This window comes from Eupeodes corollae, chromosome 3, assembly GCF_945859685.1.
Source record: "Eupeodes corollae chromosome 3, idEupCoro1.1, whole genome shotgun sequence".
Taxonomy (NCBI): Eukaryota; Metazoa; Arthropoda; class Insecta; order Diptera; family Syrphidae; genus Eupeodes; species Eupeodes corollae.
In genome coordinates, this window is record NC_079149.1 from 60,250,543 (window position 1) to 60,274,642 (window position 24,100).

The following is a 24,100-nucleotide window of genomic DNA, read 5'->3' on the forward strand; positions in this document are numbered from 1 at the left end:
TTTACTAAGCTTTACCATTTTGAAAAATCACTAAAAATATGGAAATTAGCTTGTTCCCTTAATTTTGTAGGGTAATATACATTTTTAAATAATTTATCTAAAACAGATGAAAAATAAAGGGTATCTATTAAATTCGTAAGGAGGTACATATTGAAAAATTAACCAATAAAAAGTATAAACATCAATTTTAAAAACCACTACAGTCCCAATTGAGCTTGGATATTATAAAATTCTCAATTTATTTGCCACACAAAAGAACAAATTCAAAATAATTTAACAAAACTGGTCATGTCTGTTAGACGCTTAGTCCAGGGTTTAAATCACCTCCTAGAGAGGTATTATATTAATATTCGTGTTTGTATTCCAATTACACGTTATCCAACAAAAGGTGTCAGTCATTAGTGTTTATTTTTGTAATTTCCTGTTAAACAAAATGCTATGGTAAAGAATTCTTTATATTCTTGTTGAAGTTTTCCTGCTGAAAGATGTTGAAACGTTTGTAAACAGTGCTGTGTTGAATTTTAACAAATAAAATATTAAACTGTTAAGATCAAAATATAAGTTAGCACTTGGGAGCAACATTTTCTGTCCTAAATGGTATTAAATAAATGCATGTCTTTCCAATAAAAGGTTGCAATTTGATATTTAAAAAAAAACAGTCATTTATTCAGAAGAATAGGTAGTTGGGTATTTTATTGCAAAGATGAAAAAATAAGTCTAAAGGTGATTAATTTTTATTTGTGACATTGTATTTCCTTGCCAAATCTCAAAAGATGACAGCTTCAAAAGTTACAGCTGCTTAAATGACGGGCTATCAAAATAGTACCTTTTATTGGAAAACTCTTTTGTTAACTTAAACTAAACTGAGATTATTTGTGTAAAATTGTTGAACACTGACGCTTGATGTAACTCAAAAAATTGTGTTTTAAATACGCGATTGTTCTGTTAACTGTAAAGTAGTGAAAATATAAAATGGATACACTTGGGCGTATACGTACTTTTTGTACTAACTTTTTATTTTTAAAATTCATCTATCAAATTAACATTCATATTTTCTGGGCAAAAGTTCCTACACAAATAAAAATTAACACACTACTGTCCTAATTTGGAAATATACTCTTGTCTTTTCTCTAACTGTTGCTAAGAATAAGAAATCTAAAACAAAAGTTTTTCTGTAACATGTTCCGCAATACAAGAAGATCAGATTCACTACCTACACAACATCATCAAGACATCTCTCCTCCTTCAAAATTTTTGGAGCACTATCAACGAAAGGAAGACACAAACGACATGGTTGTTGTGTTTTGGAAAATGTATTATACCCAACAGTGGTATACGTACTAAGAAAGTATGGTGTATGCTGTTGTCCTGCAAGGACGGATGTACTCTCATATACTCACTCTCTTGGTTGATATGTTTTTGTTTCGATGCTTTTCTTTTCTACTAACATACAACAAAGGACCAAGTTAAGTTGAGTAATAAAATGCGACAAACCACCTGGATATAAATTACCATAAACATTAGCAAGTGCTTCAACAATTTTAGTTGTGTCTTCGGATGGAGATTGCGATATTGTTGCATTGGTGTGTTGTGTATCCTTTCGTATTGCTATTCTGTGGTCGTTGTTGCTCTTGCTCTGCTCGTGTTTATGTTCTTTTTGTTTTAGTTATAGGTTAGTATAAAGGGAAAAGGATATGATGATGCGTTTTTCTTTGTATGTTAAAACTCTGATATACCACCCATCAAACATCCTTACAAACTTTCACGACAAAATTGAGAAGCATAACAAGCATACGAAACGATAGTAATATATTGTAGCGATATATTGTTCCTACTTTCCTACTTCTTCTTCTTTGAGGGAAAAGCAAGGATTCGAAGTGCAGGTACAGCTATGGCCAAACTTATAGAAACATTTCTTACTTTTCAGTTTGACTTTATTTGTGGCTTAAGTAAAGCATGAAACTGCTAAATTTATTTTGCCAAGAATTTTATTTCACAACCATATGGTCGATTCAGTGCACTAAGTTTACAAAGATATTCAAAATAATACAAACATATTAAATAGTCGTATGAGTTGACATACTATAGAATGTTTCCTATAAAAGTTAAGACCTAAGCAGGATAACGACCCCAAATATATTGTAGTTTTAATAGAGATCTGAATTCAAAGAACAGAATGTTTGAGTAGTATTCTCAAAAACTGTAAGATGAGTGCAAGATTTTTTAAGTTTTAAAGCCAACCCAACGGAGGAAAACCTGAAAAGGTTTAAACAAGCCAGGAAGGCCTGCAACGCTTATATTCGAAACACTACATTTTTACATGACCAAACATTGCGGCGAAAAATACTGCAATGTCCCAAAGGCAGCAAGAATTTTTGGTCATTCGTAAAAAACATCAGGAATTCTTTCTCTTCCTCGGTTCCTACCCTTGTTGCCAATGACACTCCTTTCGTTAGCTCTATTGATAAAGCCAACTTATTTGCAAGGCAGTTCGCCGAAAATTCCACCTTACCAAATAGTGTCATGGCTCTCCCAGTACTTGAACGCGTAAATGATTCTATGGGACCAATCTTTTTTCGCATTCGAACTGTGGTGAGAGTTCTTAAAGATCTCAAAATTCATAAATCCGCTGGCCCAGATGGTATCCCCGATATTATTCTGAAGAGGTGTTCTTCCACGTTAGCAAAACCACTGTGTAAGCTTTTCCATCTATCCTATTCTTCTGGGCTCGTTCCTAGTAGTTGGAAAACTGCATTTGTTCACCCAATCCTAAAAAAAGGCCAATCTTATTCTCCCACAAATTATGGACCAATAGCACTAACGTCTCTTCTTTCCAAGGTCATGGAGACGCTAATTAATTATCAACTTAAGAAATAACTCAAGGAACAGAAGCTTTTTAATCACCGGCAATACGGTGTTCGTAGCAATAGGTCCACTGGTGATCTCATGGTTCATCTCACTGAACAGTGGAACAAATCTTTACACAGTTTTGGAGAAAGTAAAAGTATTGCACTTGATATTTCAAAGGCATTTGATAAAGTCTGGCATCTTGCTCTCTTATCGAAAATGAAAATTGGTATTGACGAATCTCTTCTTCTTGGATTAGAAATTTCTTTCGAACCGTTCAATACAATTCAATACAAAATCCGTTTTGGACGGATTCAAGTCTGAAACCCAAAAAAATAAATGCTGGTGTGCCCCACGGCTCCGTTTTGTCTCCGACCTTCTTCCCCATTTTTATAAATGATCTTTTGTCTGCTACTTCGAATCCAATACTATGTTTCGCTTACGATAGCACTCTTAGCTTTTCATATTCGTTTCCAGACTCACAACCTTCCTCTTCGGATGTGGAACTGCAACTGCAAAATATGATTAGCTCATTTAATTCCGACCTACACAACATTGTACAATGGGGAATAAAAAACAGTGTGGAATTTAATGCTTCGAAAACGCAATGTTGTCTTCTATCGTTAAAGTGAGATATTCCCACTTTGTCACTATCCATGATTGGCACTTGCATCAACGAAACTGAAAATCTCGACATCCTCGGACCACTTTTTGTGGAGCGATCACATACGCGATGTCGCCAAAAATGCCACAAGATGTCTAAGTTTCTTGAGAAGATACAAGAAATTTGTCTCCCCGTCTGATCTGGCTACAATCTACAAAACCTTGTACGTTGTACGTCCGAAACTTGAATATAACTCTCATCTCTGGACTGGTGCTTCAGTAACTTTTTTAAGCCTATTGGACAGTATTCAAAGAAGAGGTTTTAAAATGATCGATTACATGACTTGAACATCGACGAAAAGTTTCTTGTCTCACCCTTTTTTACCGTTATTTAAATGGACTATGCTCTAGTGAAATAGCCAGTTGTATTCCTCGCCTCAAACAATTTAACCGTAATACCCGCGCTTCCAAAAATGACCATCAATTTACCCTTGAGCCCAAATTCGGCCGTACTATGAAGTACAGGGATTCATTTTTAGCCGTACTACGCGAATGTGGAATGCCTTGCCACGCTCTATCTTTCCATATCATTGCAATATTCAGAATTTAAAATTAATGTGCACCGACACCTCCTATCCAAAAAAATCAACTCAAATGGGGTGGCGCAACAGTCCGTTGTGAACCAGGGCCTAGTGGCTTACAACTCTCAACCATTCCTGTGTGCGAGTACTGTTGTCAGGAATGGAAGGGACCTACAATTTTAGGCCGAATCCGAACGGCTGGTTTGAGAAAGCACTTTTTCATGACAAGAATTACTCTTGAAGGATTTGTCGATTCCTCGCAAGAGGCAGTACCCGCGAAAATTAATTTTTTTTTTTAATTAAGGTGGCACAGGCAGGGATTGAACCCAAGACCCCTTGCATGACAGTCCAACGCACTAACCATCATGCCACGGGTACTACACCTCCTATCCAAGCCTTCCTCTATTCCTAACACTGAAGATAAAACAGAGTAACCCTTCTAAAAAACAAGTCTGCAGAATTTTCAGTCCTCGAGAAAAATGTTAGTACCTTGTGTCTGTACAAAAAATTTACCAATTAATTTAATTAAATTAAAATAATTATTTTGTAACTAAATCTTTAATATTTGTAAAAAGAATTGCTGTTCGTTAGTCTCGCCAAATCTCGAAAACAGCTGGACCGATTTGACCAATGTTGGCCTTGAATTATTTGTGAGAGTCCATAGAAGATTTAAAAGGTGAGTAAATATGTAAGAGTTCATTAAACTACGAGTTGCAAAAAGAACAAAAATACGGTACTGTAGCATTGGCCGAAACAGTTCGTACAAATGTTCCACAATCAAATCAACCACAAAGAATTGTGTACGACATTTTGATAGAAGGTGTTACCAGTGGATCTGGTGAAATTTATTTACTTAATGCTCCCGGAGGAACTGAAAACACACTCTTTATTGTTTTTGGTAAGGTTCAGGTCACCAGATGATGTAGTTCTAGCATTGGCATCATCTTGCAGTTCGCCCGCATTAAAATTAAATATGCAAGTCAATGCAACACCAATTTGCAACATCGCCAAAAATATCGCAATGGCCAATATCTTACAAGTGTGGAAATTTATTGTTGAGAATGAATGCACAATGGTGTGAACAGGACGTTGAAAGATCTTTGGGACAGCCAAAATATTTTTGGTGGGGCTATGATTCTGTTGTCAGGTTATTTTCGTCAGCTCGATCCCCGATCAACTGTTGCTGATGATGATGATTATTGTGTTGGACTGTCATGCCAGGGGTTTTGGGCTTAAACCCTGCCTGTGCCATCTAAATTTTTTTTTGAAAGATTATTGCCTGTTGAAGGGAATTGACAAATCCTCCAAAATTAATTCTTGTCTTGAAAAGTGATTTCTTAAATTATCCCCTATATCCCTAACAACATTACGCGAACACAAGAATAGTTGAGAGTTGTATGTCACTAGTCCCTAGTCCTCAACGGACTGTTGCGAGTATTTCTGCGACAAGATGATACTGTAAATGTGTTTGCGAAGCAGTTGTTAGACATTCGAATTAAAAAAGGAGCAGTGGACACCTTGACCTTGATCACATTACACACAGATTCCTGTCAGATCAAAAACTAAAAAGTGAAGATTATTATAGCGTGTTTTCCAGATATTTCACAACAATTCTTTCACCATAATTGGTTAAGTGAACGAACAATATTGGCGGCGAAAAGTAAAGATGTCGAGGATCTCAATGCGACAGTTCATTATGTTTTCTGTTGGGATACTTGGGTCTTCACATCATTTCACACTTATCCAACGGAGTTTTTTTTGTTTCTAATTGACTGGATCACCTATCAATTTACAGTTAAAAGTAGGTTAAATTGTCATCATGCTTTATAACATTACTAAACCTCGACTGTGCAGTGGGACAAGACTGTCTTGGAAAAGGGTGATGAATATTGTCATTGAGGCAACAACGATGGATGTCGAGATCCCGCGTGTACTAATGATTCCTATGGATTTACCATTACATTCTAAACGTTTACATTTTCTAGTAAGTCGGACCTTTGCGATTCCTTTAAAGAAATTGATAGCAAGGCCAGTTGGAAGTTTGCGGAATCAACTTTGAATTTTCCTGTTTCGCTTATGGACAATAAAATGTCGCGGTTCTCGCGTAGGATAAACTCCATCTTTGTTTATTTACGCACCACAAAACAAAACAAAATATAAGTTTTTCAGAAAGCCTTAATTTGATTACCAAATTTATCATTACTGTGTATTTCAGTAAAACTTTGTTTTTTTTTTTATGAAAATAACAACAAAACTTCATTCATACCGACCTTTTTACTTGCGACATATATGGCAAGATTTGCATTCGTAAAGATTTCGAACTCGAGATTTTAATCAAACATGATATTAAGGTGGTAGAGAAGTCGACAAAAGTGGCTCCCGCGATTCCGTCCGGTCTGTCCTGTCTGTATGTCTGTCCACGCTCCTACAGCCTAAACATTTGGGTCGATTGAGTTCAAAGTTAGAAGTTAAGTTTTGCAGCGTTTTTTTCATTTGTTGTTTTAAAGATCAAAACTCGCAGTGGCCCCTATACATTTTTTTTGGTCAAAATACGAAAATTAGAATTTTCCGATATTTTTTTTTAAATGTTCTCTACAATTTTATTTTTTAACTTTTAATCTCGTAGTAAGAAAAACATATTTCTGTATTGCTCTGGAAAGGTACCGCTCATAGAACCGTTACTTTGTTTTTTTAATTTTCTCAGCATCTTATGAACCGATTTCAAAAAATTTTTTAAGGAGCTCTTATATTGCCTTAACAATATTTTATTATCAAAAGTTCATTTTTTTTTTCAAAATTCTATATCTCAATAACGGTTTAAAAATTTTTACGAAATTCAAATGTGGAGTGTATATTTACAATTACTAAGCGACTGCATACCAAAAATATTTTTAAAACAAAATTGAAAAATTTTATATACCTATACAAAATTAATTTAAAAAAACCGCTCTAACGATTTTCAAAAAATAAAAAATTGAAAAATCAAGGGTTTTTATTTATAAAATGGCTTTATATAATGGCTTAAATTTTTGAAGACAAACTTATTTTTCAGGTAAAATTTTGAATCCTAAATTAATTTTTTTAAAAATTATTTTACTTGTATTAAATGTAACCTCCTCCCATCTCACATTATTTTGATTGCATTCCTATCTTTTACCCAAATTAATGCATTTGGTACAAATTTATGTATTTTCATAACTAACTATTGTAAATACCGCCCCACTGCATCGGATTAACGAATATGATATTTTTATTCAACAATTCATTTTAAAGTGTCTATCAAGAAGAATTATCTTGGTACCTTTGTATCTATGATTTTAAAATGTTGTTCTTTAAGAATAAGGTTGTTTCACACCTATTTTACTTGCCTTCGCCTATAAAAAACAATAAATACTTAGTACAAGTTAAAGAAACGGGCCAGAAAGAGTATATATGTATTTTTAATTACAATCACTTGTTCAAGGCGATCGCTTTCTAACAATTTAAATATACATGTTCTTCCTCTTTCTTATCTTCAGATAATTTATTTTCCATCCTGGTTCTTCTAATATGAAATAAAAATAAAGCTATCCAAAGGAAAAAGCGAAAAAACTTGTTGAATACACAAACAATTGTTTTTGTTAAGTATGCTTACAAGTATTTTTATCTTCCCATAGGAAGTTATTGTAATGGGTCCGATTTGTCAAATTGAAAATTTTGACATTTCTCGACGTTTCAAGGTCCCTAGAGTCAAAATAAACGATTTTTAGAAAGATGTCTGTGCGTGCGTGTGTACGTACGTTTGTACGTCCGTACGTTCGCGACGTTTTTTTCGTCGTCCATAGCTCAAGAACCAGAAGAGATATCGACTTCAAATAAATTTTGTTATACAGATAATAAGGCAGAAAGATGCAGAAAGGGCTCTTAAGCAAATTGCGTGGGTGGTTTTTTCACCATAGCAGTTTGAAAAAAGGTGAAAATTTTGGTTAACCCTAAATATCTTACGAACCAAAAGCGCTAGAGACTTGAATTAAATTTTATATAATATATTGTAACGTGATACCAAACAGGTATATTTTTTGAACAAAATCAATTTAACGGTTTTTTTTATAAATCAATAAAACTGAAAAAAAAAATTTGTCACCTCCAAAATTTTACGACTGAAATACGATTTCATCTCTAAAAATATTGTGTGCAACGAAGAATAATGTTTTTGACATCTGATAAAATTTTGAGAAAAATTGAATTGACAGTTTTTATTATAAAAAATAAAAACCTAAAAAAAATGTATAAAAGTTGGTAAAAATTGATTTTCGACTCAAATATCTTTTCAAAACTTTTAGATTTTGGCTTTAATTTACTTTTATCTTTCAAAAAATCTTGTTGTCAACATTCAGTTAAAGTTTGAAAAAAATCGATTTGACAGTTTTTGTACAAAAATTTAAAAACCGAAAAAAAAAATTAACAAAAGTTCGTAAAAATGATTTTCGACTCAAATATCTTTTGAAAGCTTTGAGATAATAGGTTCTTACTAATTTTTTCCTATAAAAAATATTGTTTTCAACATTAGGACAAATTTTGAAAAAAATCTAATTGACAGTTTTTTTTTACAAAAAATAAAAACCTAAACAAAAATGTATAAAAGTTGGTAAAAATTGATTTTCGACTCAAATATCTTTTCAAAACTTTGAGAATTGGCTTTTATTTACTTTTATCTTTCAAAACATCTTGTTGTCAACATTCAGTTAAAGTTGAAAAAATCGATTTGACAGTTTTTGTACAAAAAATTAAAAACCGAAAAAAAATTAACAAAAGTTCGTAAAAAATGATTTTTGACTCTAATATCTTTTAAAAACTTTGAGAAATGTTTTCAACATTTGGTAAAATTTAAAAAAAATTCGAATTGACAATTTTTTTACAAAAAATAAAACTCTAAAAAAAAAAACAATGCTAAAACTTGGTAAAAATTTACTTTCGGCTCAAATAGCTATTCAAAAATTAAAAATATTGGCTTCAAACATATTTTATTTGAAAGAAAATATTGTTTTCAATATTCAGTAATTTTTATATAAAAATCCAACAGTCCGTTTTTTTTCATAAGAAATAAAATCTACAAAAAATAGTGGGCAAATTTGGTAAAAATACATATAGACAAACTTTTAAGCAAGACAAATCGACAGGCGGGATGGGAAGTTATCAGTGTGGGTCGCATCCCAGCCTCTTTTTTTAGTTTAAGGACTGTGTTCCTATTTTTTTGGCCAGTCTGCAACTACGGACTGCAACGTCTTTACAGCCAAATAATACTTTTTAAAAATCTATAATGGATTCAAATTAAATAATTACATTTTAATTTTGTTTACCTTACACAAGTTCCAGATACAAATAAGTTTTGTTCCTATTATTTTGGCAATAGCTGTTAGAACAAGCATCTAGACGACGACGATGTAACGCTTTTGTTTGTGCAAATTTGTTCGGATGTAATATTATTTTAGAACAAAATTATGCACAGCTTCCTTTCACTTGTACCTTCTTACTGTATTCAAGTGAGTCTTTGTTTAAACAAATAGTACAGTCGGTATATATTTCGTGTCTAGGTTTCTTGAAATCGTTACCTATGAACAAAGTTGAACAAAAGAAAATTTCCAGTGTTAAATTTATTTTAAATTCAGTCTTGCTGCTGCATCCAACGTATCCGTATCCTTTTCCACATATATTTGTCCATAGACGATTGCAACGACGTCAAAACTTAACTTTTCATAAAAAGTATGCACAAAAGTGATATAAATAGTGAATTATTATGGAAAATTCATGCATTTAATAAACCTATACGTCGGTTGCCTTCGTTGTCGTCATTTGTTCAATGCATTTTGATTAAGCCAATTTAGAAATCCTTTGGTCAATCGGAAGTTACAAAAATACTATATACGTACGTTTTTGTACATGTATTTACTATTTGTTATGTCGCATTTGTATTCATTCATTCGTGTGTTGAAACTACCAGGATTGTTGGTGATGTACCAAACAAACTGTAGGAGACGAGGATTGGCAGGACATAGGTAGGTATACTCGTAGTTGGTATAGTTTTGGGACAGCAATCTGTTGGCACATGGCTAAATTTGGTTTGTAAATTAATTAGAAAAAGTCGAAAACGTTCAGGACCTTGGTTAATAATATATATATACAATACACATCCACGTCCATGTTGACAGAGAAGGTTATGTTGTGTTGTTGTGATGATGGAGTAAATGAAAAAACACACATACCGTTCCGGACACAACAATAGGGCCAACTAAAAGAATTTTAACAATTTACAATATAATAACTTAATCTAACGCAAAATCTTGAAGTTTTTATAATGGAGCCATCGTATTTTTCTAATTTAAGTGTTTTTTTTAAATAGAACTCTTTAATTTTTAAAATTAAGTTTTATTAACTTCCCATTAGAAGTTATTTTAAGTAGAATTGTTTTGAATTTTCTATTACTCAGTTACTCAGCGACTTGTTGAACTCTTATTAATGACAAGCCGAAAATTATATGTATTAAACAAAAGTCTCCTAATGCTAGTAAAAAAATTAATCGTAAAACAGTTTTGGAAGAAAATAACACAACATTCAAAAAAACTTTAGTACGATAAAATGATAAATTTTTGCTTATAACTGCATAAGTATACTTGCAGGAATACTTGAAATAGTACAATACGAAATCTTCAGTATGAAAATTAAAGATTTAACGTTCTGTAAAGGGGTTCTATTATTTTGACCAGTTTTTATTTAGAAATGTCTTTTCTACAGTAATATAGTAATATCTTTTGAAAAAATAAATTGTTGTTTTTTTTATTACTTTAACAATAAATTATATACGGAACATTTCAATGGTTCCAGATTTGAACTTATAAGAAGTTGTCCCATTGTTTCGTCAGTCACTGTATAGTTTTTGTGTGGTAATGACTAGCCATCAACGGTGTTATTTGAAAATTCAAGTTTTTAAGTTTTTTTTGTGTTGGTAATTGTGTTATATTTCAGAATGGGTGGTTGTTTAAATTTATTACGGCACTTAATATAAATAAATATGTGTTTGGTTTTTATGGTTTATATGGCTGAAATAGATGTTGTAAAATATTTATAGTATAAGTACTTTACTTTTTACTTGTTTGTAATCTAAAAAAAACCTTAGAACACCTTTTTATAGAAATTATTATTTTGAAGTTTTCAATTATTATGTATTATTATTATTCTTGAGTTGAATTTGAACAGTTATTAAATTTGTTAGTTAATTGTTATTCAAATAAAGAAGCCTTTGCCTATAGTATAGAAGTAAATTTGTGAGTTTTCAGAAGTTAAAGAAGGTTTTTTTGAAAATAAATTAAATATTAAAATGCAATCTGAACAATCGCTCTTAATGAATATTAAAGACTAACTTTAGAACTACATATAAGTAATAATAATGTTCTGCTACAGATTTGTGCGTAGTAGAATGGAGATTGGCTCAATTTAGTCAATAGTTTTGATGTACACCCAGCGAACTTTTCAAATCATTTACCAATATTAGTTGAATGTGAGTTCCTTTCAGAAAAAAATAATAGAGAAGTTGAAGAATCTGCACTCAGCAATAAATTAAGATGGGTTGAAAACAAGGCTGGGGTGTATAGACGTAACTTAAGTCAACTTATATGCTATGCTGATGGTCTGTTATCAGAATGTATAAAATCTGTTACATTTTCTATTTTTGAACTGATAAAACAATCAGCAACTCACAGATTTCGTCCTACAACACTGATGCCAAAATCGAAGTGGTATTACGATGAATGTAAGAAATGTAGAGAAAAGTCTTTCGCTTACCTAAAATTGTTTAGACAATCTAACAACGAAACTCACAGAGGAAATTACCTTGAACAGAATAAAATATATAAAGATTTGTGTAGCCAGAAAATGCAATTATATTTAATCAAAGCGGTTGGGAAACTTGTAGATTGTAAGGACTCAAAGTCATTCTGGTACAATGTACGGATTTTGGGAGGTTTCAGCAAGTCTTCGTCTTTAAGTATTAGTGTTGACGACCTGGCCGTCTTTAAAGGTTTTGCCCTCCAAAATAATTCAATCGATGAGCTAGACTCTTCTTTTACCATGGTTTAGATGTTGGCATCACTAAGCAGAATAAAAAATAAAAAAGCATTGGGTTTGGATGGCATTCCTATCGAATTCTATAAAAATTCAACTCCTAAATTTCTCAAGCGTGTGTTGGGGTTATTAAAAGAAAATGTTTTAAGAAGAGAAATTTCTGAGCTACTTTCGTTTGGCTACAATATTTCGTATATTTGAAAAGGGTAATCTGAGTTCACCAGAAAATTATAGAGGCATTTCAGTTTGGAGCTCACTAAGAAAACTGTTTGCACAAATGTTGTACGTTAGGCTTGTGAATTGGATTGAAATAAATAATTTCATAAGTCGATATCAGGCTGGTTTCAGGGCGGGCCTTTCAACGATTGATCAAATTTTTGCTCTTACGAGCGTTACCAGGCGTTTTATCGACAAAAAGAAGCCCCTATACACTTTTTTTCGTCGACTTTAAAGCTGCTTTTGATACCATCAACAGAAGATCACTTTTATATAAGCTAGCAGTTATTACTTTTTCAACCAAATTTATTCGGATTTGTGAACAACTTTTATTAAACACGTCTGCAATGGTTTGTAATGGTATATCTATGTCGAAATCCTTTAATACTGAAACAGGTGTTCCACAAGGCTGTGTATTGAGTCCGCTGATGTTTGCTCTTTTTTATCAAAGATATTGAAAATAAATTACCGGGAGATCAACTATGGCGATTTATCTTTGAAGATTTTGATCTATATAACCCAGTGACATTGCAGCTTTAGATAAATAAACTTTAACAATATTGCTATTCGTGGGATCTCAAAATCAGCATTTATAAATCTAAAATTAGGATTTTTTAACTTCAAAACAGTTCAGATAATAATGTACGAAATTGGACATCAGATGGTACCACTATTGAAGTTGTCAGCGAGTATAAATATCTTGGTTTTACTATCACTCATAATTTGAACATCAAAAATCATATTAGCCAAATCAGCTATAAATTCGATGTGGTCACATTTTTTTCAAGAAGCTTCGTAGACCCTACATCGAAATTTTTGGTTTTTAAGGCTACCTTGAACAGTTGCTTTTGTTATGGAAATCAATATATGGAAGTGATTCAAAGATACTTTTTTTAAAAAATCTTCCGGCTGCCGCGTAGCACGCCTAATTACGCCATATATGTTGCGTTTGGGCTTCCGCAAATATATGTTAGAAATTTAAAAGCCAGCGCAGGCTATCTTATAAAAGTTTTGCATAGACCTGATTGATAGTAATCTGCAAAAGAAAATCCTGCTTATATCACTCCATAGTGGATATTCCCCTCTTAGAAATTGGCATGCACATAATTTAGCAATGAATCTAAATGCAAACAACAAAGAAGAATTGAGAATTACCTTTTACAACTGCGTTTCGATAATTGATGAGGAAATGTTCAAAACTAATCTCTAAAGGGCTAGGAATCAATGAATATCTATCTATCATTTTAAGTTATTCATTTCTCTTAATGACTTGTTTTATAGAAAGTACGTAAAAAACAAATTACAAATTAAGTTGAATTTTCTGACAAAATTGATAGTTAAAAAAGTACATTCTTACTAGAAATAATATTTCCCTTTTCCAATACGACTTCAAAATTTATGTATCACGTCTGGTTTTTGAGATATGTATTACTTTTTTTAATTTTGAATAAGGCTTTTGAGGCTATCTAAATTTGTGAAGTATCTTTTTTCAATGAAATCCATGATTTTTAAAATATTTAATCCCTTTCTTTATATTCAGTTAAAATATTTATGTTTTTTTATACAATATTCAAAAAATCTTTATGAATTTCTAGATTTCACCTAGTATCATGAAAAAAAACAGATGCTAAACAATTTATGAAATAAAACGGTTTTCAACAGAAAAAGACAAAACGTTTTGAAAGTAAGTTTTATTTTTTTGTCTGTTGTCTTAACAATTGTATCATATCAAGTTCTTAAGATATATTTAACAAACTAGCAAATGCGTTTCTGTGGTTATAATGATTTATGAAGGGTCTAAAAGACAAAATTTAACACAAATTAACTCTTATTTAATAAACTCTAATTATATTTAATTGAAATAAATCGAAATACCTGTTTAATAAAGCACCAATCGGCGTACAATATTTTTGGTCAATTGGTCCTTTGTTCATAGAATTAAATTTGATGGTCTTCCTACAATGGATATTCATTTGGCATTGGCATCAATGATCCAATTGTATGGTCTTTACTTGGCCTCAAAACTTCAATGTTGTTTCAAAATTACGACCATCCGATGAAATATTTCAAACTTTATAATGTCATTTGAAAGCAAGAATTAAATTTTCTTGTCTTACTCAAAAAAAAATTTTTGAGACATTTAAAATACCAGCAAGGAAGGATTTTAAAACTTCAAGTGGAGTAAGCATACAACTTTCCCTGATGCGCAGTAAATGTCGGGAGTTTCATTGCGAAATTTTAATGCGCGCCAATATTGCTCTAAAAATGCTCTTGTATATGTTTAACATGCTGTTCTCTTGATTCTAGATTCCGATTTGCATATCTCCTGATTCTTTGATGTGCAATTCTTTCTGCACTTTGCTTGACAGATTCCCGAAATCAAGATACTAAGGTTTTATACATTAAGATATAGAAATAATGTTGAAAACGGGTATTTTAAAAACTTGAGCAAATACAAATTTACTCCATAACATATTTTTCAAACTATGAAAGTATTAAATTCAAAGCTTGCTCAAAACTCATATAGAGTTAAGTAAAAACTCATAACTGATGACAATTTCTAAAAACTAGAAGTGAAAAAGATTTGTACTTTGCAAAATCATCTTAAAATTTATTTTAAGTTTTAACTTAACTCAAAAAAACCTCGTTTGTGGTTGTTTTCATAAGGGACAATGCAAGATTTGAATTTAAGATATCTTAATTTTTTAAAAAAGTATTTTTTTGTCTGGGCTGTAGCTCAAACATTCTTATTAATTGTGGAACACAAGGTCGTTCTCGGCTGATTTCTCAGAAGTGCATTCTGTATCATCACTCCAATCTTCCAAGACCTTTTCAATCGTTTTTAGGCTGCAGCTCAAGGGTTGCTTGGGTGATATTGGCCTTAAATGCTTTAATGCTATCGACCGCCACTAGAGGTAATTCAAATCTATGATTCCTTTTTTATTAACAAAAGAAATCAGTTAACATGGCTCTATCATCATTTTCAAAGAAAAATAGCCAATATTGAAACACCATTCCACTATCTGCATTGAACTTTCACTATCTGTGAAAACATTGGCTTTTCGGCTAAAGCGTCCGAATACCAGGTCAGGCAATTTAGTTTCTTGACTTAGCTGCTGAGATAAAAATGTGCCTCAACAGAAGAGATGATTTTTGGCCCAAAGTCAACTTTCTGTCAAAAATTTGAGCAGGAAATAGCTGTTAGTGCCAAAAAACATCGAAAACAATACACAATTTAAAAAACGTGCCATTTCTTAATGCTTAAAATTTAAAATAAACAAATTAAGTTGCCCAACAGTTTATGTCTAGTGACTTTTAACTCTCAAAAATTCCAGTGTGCGAGTCATTTCAGGGATGCAAGGAAAAATTTGAGCAGGAAAAAGCTGTTAGTGCCAAAAAACATCGAAAACAATACACAATTTAAAAAACGTGCCATTTCTTAATGCTTAAAATTTAAAATAAACAAATTAAGTTGCCCAACAGTTTATGTCTAGTGACTTTTAACTCTCAAAAATTCCAGTGTGCGAGTCATTTTAGGGATGCAAGGGACAGGGATGCAGTTCTTATGCCGAATCCGAATATACATGAATTTTCAATCCGCACTAACCATCACGCCAAAATTAAGTCACCGACTTCAAAAAGATATGAGATGTGATGACCAAAAGTAAGTTGCTTAAGACGCCCTGCAGTCGTGTAAAAAACCAGTTGATAAATAAAACGCTTGCTTTTTTTCAATCAAAGCAGGATATATTACAGACATCATTTCCGAACATAAATACCTTTGTTGTCTATTGTTAGCCCTGAGCGCGTAAAAGTTTTAGTTTTAGATCAACAACAAAAACTAAAATTACAAGACAAAGAATATAAAGTTCAAAGTTTAATAATTCTATCTAAGTGAAAGTCCTTTCTCTTTAAATCAACGCTTTTGTTGGTTCGGAAAAAATAGTTTTTCTTTTTCAAACAACCACAGTTTTCCAATCGTTTTCATTTTGAAAGTTAACAATAAAATATTTACATTAAAGCTTAACCCATCCCCAATGCTCGTAAAAGAATAATAATATGAAAATCTGTTGTTCTTTCATTCAGTTGACGCATTAAAAAAGTCTTAATTAAATATAAACCTCCTCTCTACTGCCACTCCAGCTTCTTATTCGATTCGAAATAAAGACGAAATTAAAAATACAAAATAAAGAAAAATATAAACAATTAATTTTCATTCGTAAACTTGCAGCTGTCATGCACTCGGCCAAGGGCATCCATCGTTTCCAAGTGACTGCACTTTCCGCTGAAGACTTCCAACCAGCCATTCAATTAAAAACCGCTGCTGTCGTCCTGAAGCCAACCGAATCCAAAATCACCCCACTCAGCCCAACACGAGATGTCATCCCGGCGGGCAGGCAAATCTATCAAAACGTCCTCACGTATAATTTGAATGTCGCCAAGGCACATGAAGTCTCCCTGTACGCGCCGCTCTTCAACTCATTGCTCTATGAATCCGAATTCGAATCGCAATTGTGGATGCTGTTCGATGTAAATAAAATGATGATTGCTTGCGGTGATGCACATTCGCACACATTTTGCACAAAACTGGAAAAAGGCGAATACACAGTCCGGCTGCAGATACGCCACGAAAAGAAGGATGCTCTAGAGAAAATTTCCGAGGCGACAATGGTGGCGCTATTCAAATTGTCCACTCAGATAACCCTTGACATCTACGACCACTACAATCAGTGTATTGTCGGTGGCCGGAAGTTCACCAGCTGTTCGTTGCAACACACGCCTAAAGTTGTCTATGTGGCTCCCTTGAATAGTGAGAAAATATCAAAGGCATCCTTGCCTACTGGCACAACTTGGCTAAATGGAAACATGTCATTGGCCAAGGATGAAGTAGGCCGACGAGTTCATGTTTTGAAATTCCAGTATTTACTAACCGATGCATCATCGTCGACCGGATCAGGCAAGAAAGGAAATGGAAACGGCTCCGGTTCTGGTTCTGGTTCAGGGTCTGGATCTAATGGTGGTGGTGGTGGCGTCGGCACCAATGCCAAGAACACTAATGGTAGTCCAAAGAAACCAGTCAAAAACTCAAAAGATGACTACGAAGAGGCATTGCGTGACTTCCAGTGTGCACAGATTGCTAAAATTGGTAAGTTTGTATAAATTGTGAGTATTTGAAGTTTTTTTTTTTTGGATTGAATTCGGAATTCTAAAGGTTCAAAAACAAACAAAAGAGAAATTCAAAATCTGCAATCAATCAAACATTTAAAATTAAATCCCATTGAATTTTGAAATTGTTTGCTTTCTTTCAGATCTTGATAAGGCCGAGGAGATTTACAACACTGTAATTGCTGCCCATCCAAAACATGTGACGGCTCATTTAAAGTACATTGAAAACATCGAGAGTGCTCACTTGAAAGCCCAATTTCCGTTTACATTCGCCAATTACATCTCGGGGAAGGACACTGCCGAGACAAAACCAGACGTAGCCAGTATTACGACAACCTTGGAGAAAATCGTAGAGAAGGCTGGCCTCGTCATCAAAGAGACCGACAAGGATGCATTGTTGGGATTTTACGGTCTGAAGAACGATACACGTTCCGACGCTGCCAAAATTAAAACGTGAGTATCAAACTTTTTGCATTAATATTAACTAAGTCTCATTTATAGAAGTTCAATAAACTTAACATTGCTTTTATTTGTTGAAGAAATCTTCTTTGATTTTTATAGACCATTTATGTATAATCTTAACTACGACGAGCCACGCACGGTGTAGTACCTATGATTGAAAATGTGAAATTCAATACAAGGAGTACTGCTGACGACGACTAAAATAGGATTTCAAATCTCTGGCTTTTGTTTGTGCGCAATTTATTGTACAGGGTTTTTGTGTTTGAAAGTTTTGTGTGTGGCTCTGGAGATGGTGATGGAGATAGAGCCTCCATCTAGAGATGGAGGGCCACCACCCGTCCACCATTTACCATCACCATAGAGCCTGACATCGCTATCAGCATCGCACTTCGTACCCCGCATCGATGTTGAATGGTGAATGGGCGCATGTATAAAAAGTTTCAGTTTGTGCTTTTGCATTGTGTACGTCATTTCAGTCGAAATATGCGATGCGAAAAGGGATTTGAAACATTTTCACTCCCAACCCAACATAAACAGCCAGCAGAAAAGCAACCTGAATGGAAAATAGCGCACACACAAAAGTACTTAATGCGGATTAGTCCTTTGTGAGCTGTAATTTTCCCCACACTTAACTTTTGCCGACGAACGCCGCGCCGCGCCACCCAAAGCTGCCGCTGGGTTCTTTGCTGTTTTTGTTGAAACTTAGTTTATTTTTATTTTTTGTTAAGTATTTTTTATATGCATTGTATACCGTTAGAATGTATGTTAGTTTAAGTATGTATTAAAATTGACAATGAAAACGGGAGATAATGAATCCAATTGTCTTCCTTTTTGTCTATGTATATAGGACAAGAGCAGATTATGCGGTTTTTTAAGTTATCAAACGCTTAGTTAAAAAGAGGTCTTGAGGCGCGCTTTGAAATGCAGAATGGTAATCAGATTGTTAAAAAGGATAAAAATATAAAAAACCTTTCCCAACCAACGAACGGTTAAAATAGAAGGACGTACGTACATACAAATGCATTTAAAAATTCAAACTTTCTATTGTTATGTAATTCTTTTTTCATTGCATTGAAACAAAATTTGTACTCCTTCCAGTCTCAGGTATACCTTAAGCTGATTGCTTCATGTTAAAGTATATCAAAGAAAATGTGTGCCAATACTTCCGCTTAATTCTTTTTATATAGAAGGAGTTAAGTTTGTGAAAACAATTATTTTATACTTTGATGGAACCTACGAAGGCTTTATTAAATTCCCATAGAATGTTATTGTAATGGGTCCCATTTGTCCAATTCAAAATTTTGACATTTCTCGACGTTTCAAGGTCCCTAGGGTAGAAATAAAAGATTTTTAGAAAGTTTTCTGACCGTGCGTGTGTACGTACGTTCGCAACGTTTTTTCGTCGTCCATAACTCAAGAACCAGAAGAGATATCGACTTCAAATGAATTTTGTTATGCAGATAAAAATGTAGAAAGGGCTCTCAAGAAAATTGCGTGGGTGGTTTTTTTTACCATAGCAGTTTAAAAGAGGTGAACATTTTGGTTAGCCCTAAATATCGAACGAACCAATGACGCTTATGACTTGACTTAAATTTTATATTTTATATTGTAACGTGATACTAAACCAATATATTTTTGGAAAAAAAATCCAATTAACGTTTTTTTTATAAATAAAAAAAAAACGGACAAGAAATGTGTCACCTCGAAAATTTTACGACTAAAAAATGTTTTCACTTCCAAAACAATTTTGTGCAACGAAAAATAACGTTTTTAACATCTGGAACAAAAGTTGGTAAAAATTGATTTTCGACTCAAAATCTTTTCAAAACTTTGAGATATTAGCTTCAAACTACTTTTAGCTTTTAAAAAATATTGTTGTCAACATTCAGTAAAATTTTTAGAAAAATCTAATGGACAGTTTAAAAAAAATTGAAAACCAAAAATAAACAGTACTAAAACTTTTTTAAAAATTTACTTTCACTTAAAAAGCTTTACAAAAATTAAAAATAGTGTCTTCAAACTTTTTATTTCACAGAAAATATTGTTTTCGATCTTAAATAGTTTTTTTTTTTGTAAAAATCCAACAGTCCGTTTTTTCATAAAAAAAAAAATAAAATATGCAAAAAATAGTAAGCAAATTTTGTAAAAACTGATGTTTGGTTCTTGGTATCTCTCAAATTAATTTTAATCATCCAATTTGTAAAAGTTTAAGAATGCTACAAAAAATGGTAGAAATTTGTTTCCGACTAAAAATCAATTTAACAAAAATAGATTTTAAAACTAAACTATTTTTTATATGAAAAATATTGTTGGTAATTTAATTTTTTTTTAAGAATAATTCGACTGACAACTTTTTTAACCCAAAACAAAAACCTACAAACTTTTAAGCAAGACAAATCGACAGAAGGGATGGGAAGTTATCAGTGTGCGTCGCCTCCAAGCCTCTCTTCATAAGGATTGCGTATTGATTTGGTTATGGAAAAAGGCACTATCTCAAAAATTCCTTTCCATTTGATAGTCCACTAAATTTTTTGTTGTACTCTTTAGTCTCGAAAAATCCCACCCATGCCTTCGAATGAACTTGACCTATTTTATAAATTCTCTACTCTACCTCTACTCATTACTCCCACCTTCTGAAAGGTCTCTGTTTATGAAATTAATAAATTGGGTAAACAGGAGCACAAAATAGAAATCTAACTAAAAACTGATGTTATTAAAAACTTTATTTAGTTGTTGATTCACTAAATTTTCAGAATGTTTGAGTAAGTTGCATTTTGTTTGTAATTTAAAGTTGGTGTGTTTTTAACAATTTTAAATTATTAAATTGATATGTACACTACCAGGAAAATAAATAGAAGAATATTTCTTCGAATTTGTATAATTTTTGTATCGATTTCAGTTTGTTTTTTGTTGGTATCAGTTTATGCAGAATAAATTTAATTAATTAAAATAAATTTTAAACGAAAATGTATGTTTTGTAACATTGAGAATTAAAATTAGATTACAAAAATACAGTTTTTATAATCCAAACTTCTATGTTTTGATACAACCAATCGAAATTGCATCACCTTGCTCTTAAGAGCATTAGATTGAAATTTAAATTTCTTAAATATTGTCTTCAATAATTGCAAAAGTGATTGTCATCTCAACTAAAAAGTTAACAATCGAAGATATTTTCTTTCAAACTACAGCAATAAATTTATACAAAAATAAATCTTTTGAAATAGAAAACGAAACGCACGAACAAAAGTGTCGCCTTCACCATCGCCATCGCTATCGCTATCGACATCGCCCATAAGTAAATGAAGTTCTTCATCTTAGTTTATAAGAAAACCCACAAAAAGTGTCAAATCCAGTTAAATTATTCTTCAATAATAAATCTTATCAAATAAAACAAAGTTTTCGATAGAAAACTTAAGTTCTTTTTCGAGATTTTACTTCAATCATTCTCTTGTCATAGTTGAATGTGCTGAAACTTCTGAATTGGTTGTAGATTTCGATTTCCAAATAGCGATTGACCATTCCTTGTCATTCTCGATTTGTTCTTAATCTTTTCCGTTTTGCTTCATCTGCTCAAACAAACTCCTTCTGCTTCTATATTCTCTTAATGATTTCAATAAGTTTTAGTATAGTATACAAAAAAAAACAAAAACGTCGATAATCCCAGCACACAATTATCACAAACTTTTTCTCTTAAGTTTTTACATCGTAACTTGGTTTTGGTTTCCATGATTTTGTTTTCAGTAAATGTCATTAAGGGTTGAATTGATGTTAATCTCGTACCACGAAAACCACGACCAAGAATATGAAAACATATTAACGAATCTCGAAGAATCCGTTCACGGTTGAAGTGAAATTTTTAAAATGCTCAGTTTTAAGCATACCCATAATTTTTATTGGATTAGATCTATTTTTTTTTGTTTAACTTCAAATATTTAATGACTACCCACAAGATAATACTCTATCGATCCAAAATATAAAATTTATAAACATATATATCCTTTAATACATAAATTAAACAAAATGTCCCCTTAGACTGCTAAACGATAATTATTATTATTATTTCTGATAGCATCTCGCCTCGTTCGTTCGGTGTTTGGTTTTGAAAAGTTTTCTCAAAGTCTCTTAATTTTGTTTGTGTTTTTATTTCTTACAGCGATATGGATAAGCAAAAGAACAACTTACTTGAAGCACTCACCAAGAAGGGCATTGCGGTCGCCAAATTGAATGTTATCGAGAATGGGTCCCAGAAAACGACTCGTTTGGAGGAAATTGACGCTATATTTACTGAAATTGGAAAGTTTTCAGATGCCACTGACAACAAGGTAAGTTTCTTTGTTTGGAGTTTCTGGGAATTTTATTGGTCATTATAAGAACTAAACTTGTGTATGTCTTTTGGCAGGTTGTTAACTTTTCCTTATGGCATGCATACGTTCACTCCCATCATGGACGTATGGTGAAAATATTGCAAAAACTCTACGATGACAAACGATCCAGAGAAGTTTATGAAGAATTGGCCATAGTTACAGCAGCGGCTAAATGGAATCACATTGAAGAGGCCATTGACCGTTTAACAATCACAGCAAACCCAATGAGTTATCGTTTGTTTTAAAAGAACTCCTTCCACTGCTCTCAACAAAAAGAAAACAAATATATAAAAACCTCTGTATATCAATGACCTAGATCCAAATATTGTTTTCTTTTTCTAATTATATTCTAATTGTAAAATTTATACGTTTTTTAAAATATCAAATATAGTTCTTCTATGTGACCTTTTTTCTCTTTTTCAAGATATACTAATTTTGGTGATTGTTTTTATGTGTAGTTTAACAAAAGAAAAAGTATAAATACAATTTTCTTGATTGGTTTTCAATTTGTCTATTCCGTCTGTGGATAATTTTTTTTTAAATGATAATTAATTGTGTAGTAAATGTTACAAAATGATTTTAAGAAATCTCAAAGAAAATAAGAAATAAAAAGTGTATGACTTATGTAAAAGTATTTATGGTTGGTTTTAATTATTTTGTATTAAGTTGGATTTCATGCAGTTTTGATTGGATATTTAGCTTTTATTCAAACTGCTTAAAAAAGATTACAGCGCTTAAAGGAAATTCTCATAACTCTGCGGTTAAAGCTATTCCAGTTTTTAACTTTTCATGGGAAGTTTTTGTAATTGGGCCGATTTGGCGAACTGAAAATTGTATTTTGAAATTTTCTCGACGATCGGCCCCAGTGTGCGACGTTTCAACGACATTAGAATCTAAATAAAAGACTCGTCCGTACGTTGCGTTCGGGGTACCGAATACAAATAAGTTTTGTTTTACAGATAAAAACATTAGAAAAATTGAGGACGTTTTTTTTAGGTAGAAAAATTTGGTTCACTGCAAAAATTCTCGAACCAATGTCACTAGTGAGTAGTGACTTCAATTTAATTTTATGTTATACATTGTGACGTGAAATAAAATTTTTGGTAATTCGAAAAAAAATTAATTGTTTTATTTTATAATTCAAAAATAACTGCAACTAATATTTTTCACCTCGAATATTTTGCAAACAAAATAATTTAATAAATAAATTGGGTGGCGCAACAGTCCGTTGAGAACTAGGACCTAATAACTTACAACTCTCAACCATTTCTGTGTACGAGTAATGTTGTCAGGAATGGAGAGGACCTACAGTTTATATGCCGAATCCAAACGGCTAATTTGAGAAAGCACTTTTTCATGACAAGAGTTACTCTTGGAGAATTTGTCAATTCCTCGCAAGAGGCAGTACCCGTGAAAAGACTTAAGATGGCATAGGCAGGGATCAAACCCAAGACCTCTGGCATGACAGTCCAAAGCACTAACCATGATGCTACTGGTACTACTACTAAAATAATTTAATGAATACAAAAAATAACGTCTTTGATATTTGGCAATATAATCGGAGTAACAGTTCTTTTACAGAAAATAAAAAGAATACTACTTAAAGTTGGAAATATTTTCAAGAGATCTCATTTAAGAATTAAAGCTGAATCTTGTTAAAGAAGTTCTATATTTAAAAAGTATTGTTTAATTCTGTCTTAATTTTAAACACTTTAAACAACTCTTCTAACTAATAAAGATTTTTAAGGTAACCGAGCTCAT

At 32.3% G+C, this 24,100-nt stretch overlaps 1 protein-coding gene across 1 annotated transcript in view; it reads left to right on the forward strand.

Annotated features, from left to right (window-relative positions):
• LOC129949655 (tripeptidyl-peptidase 2) overlaps positions 1-22,973 on the forward strand; it is a 95,272-nt gene extending 72,299 nt beyond the window's left edge. The window contains exons 15-18 of the mRNA XM_056061240.1: positions 16,576-17,490; positions 17,654-17,963; positions 22,129-22,297; positions 22,375-22,973. Of these exons, the coding sequence (XP_055917215.1) occupies positions 16,576-17,490; positions 17,654-17,963; positions 22,129-22,297; positions 22,375-22,584 (1,604 nt within the window). The 3' untranslated portion in view covers positions 22,585-22,973. The remainder of the gene's footprint in view (positions 1-16,575; positions 17,491-17,653; positions 17,964-22,128; positions 22,298-22,374) is intronic.
• The last annotated feature ends 1,127 nt before the right edge of the window (positions 22,974-24,100 follow it).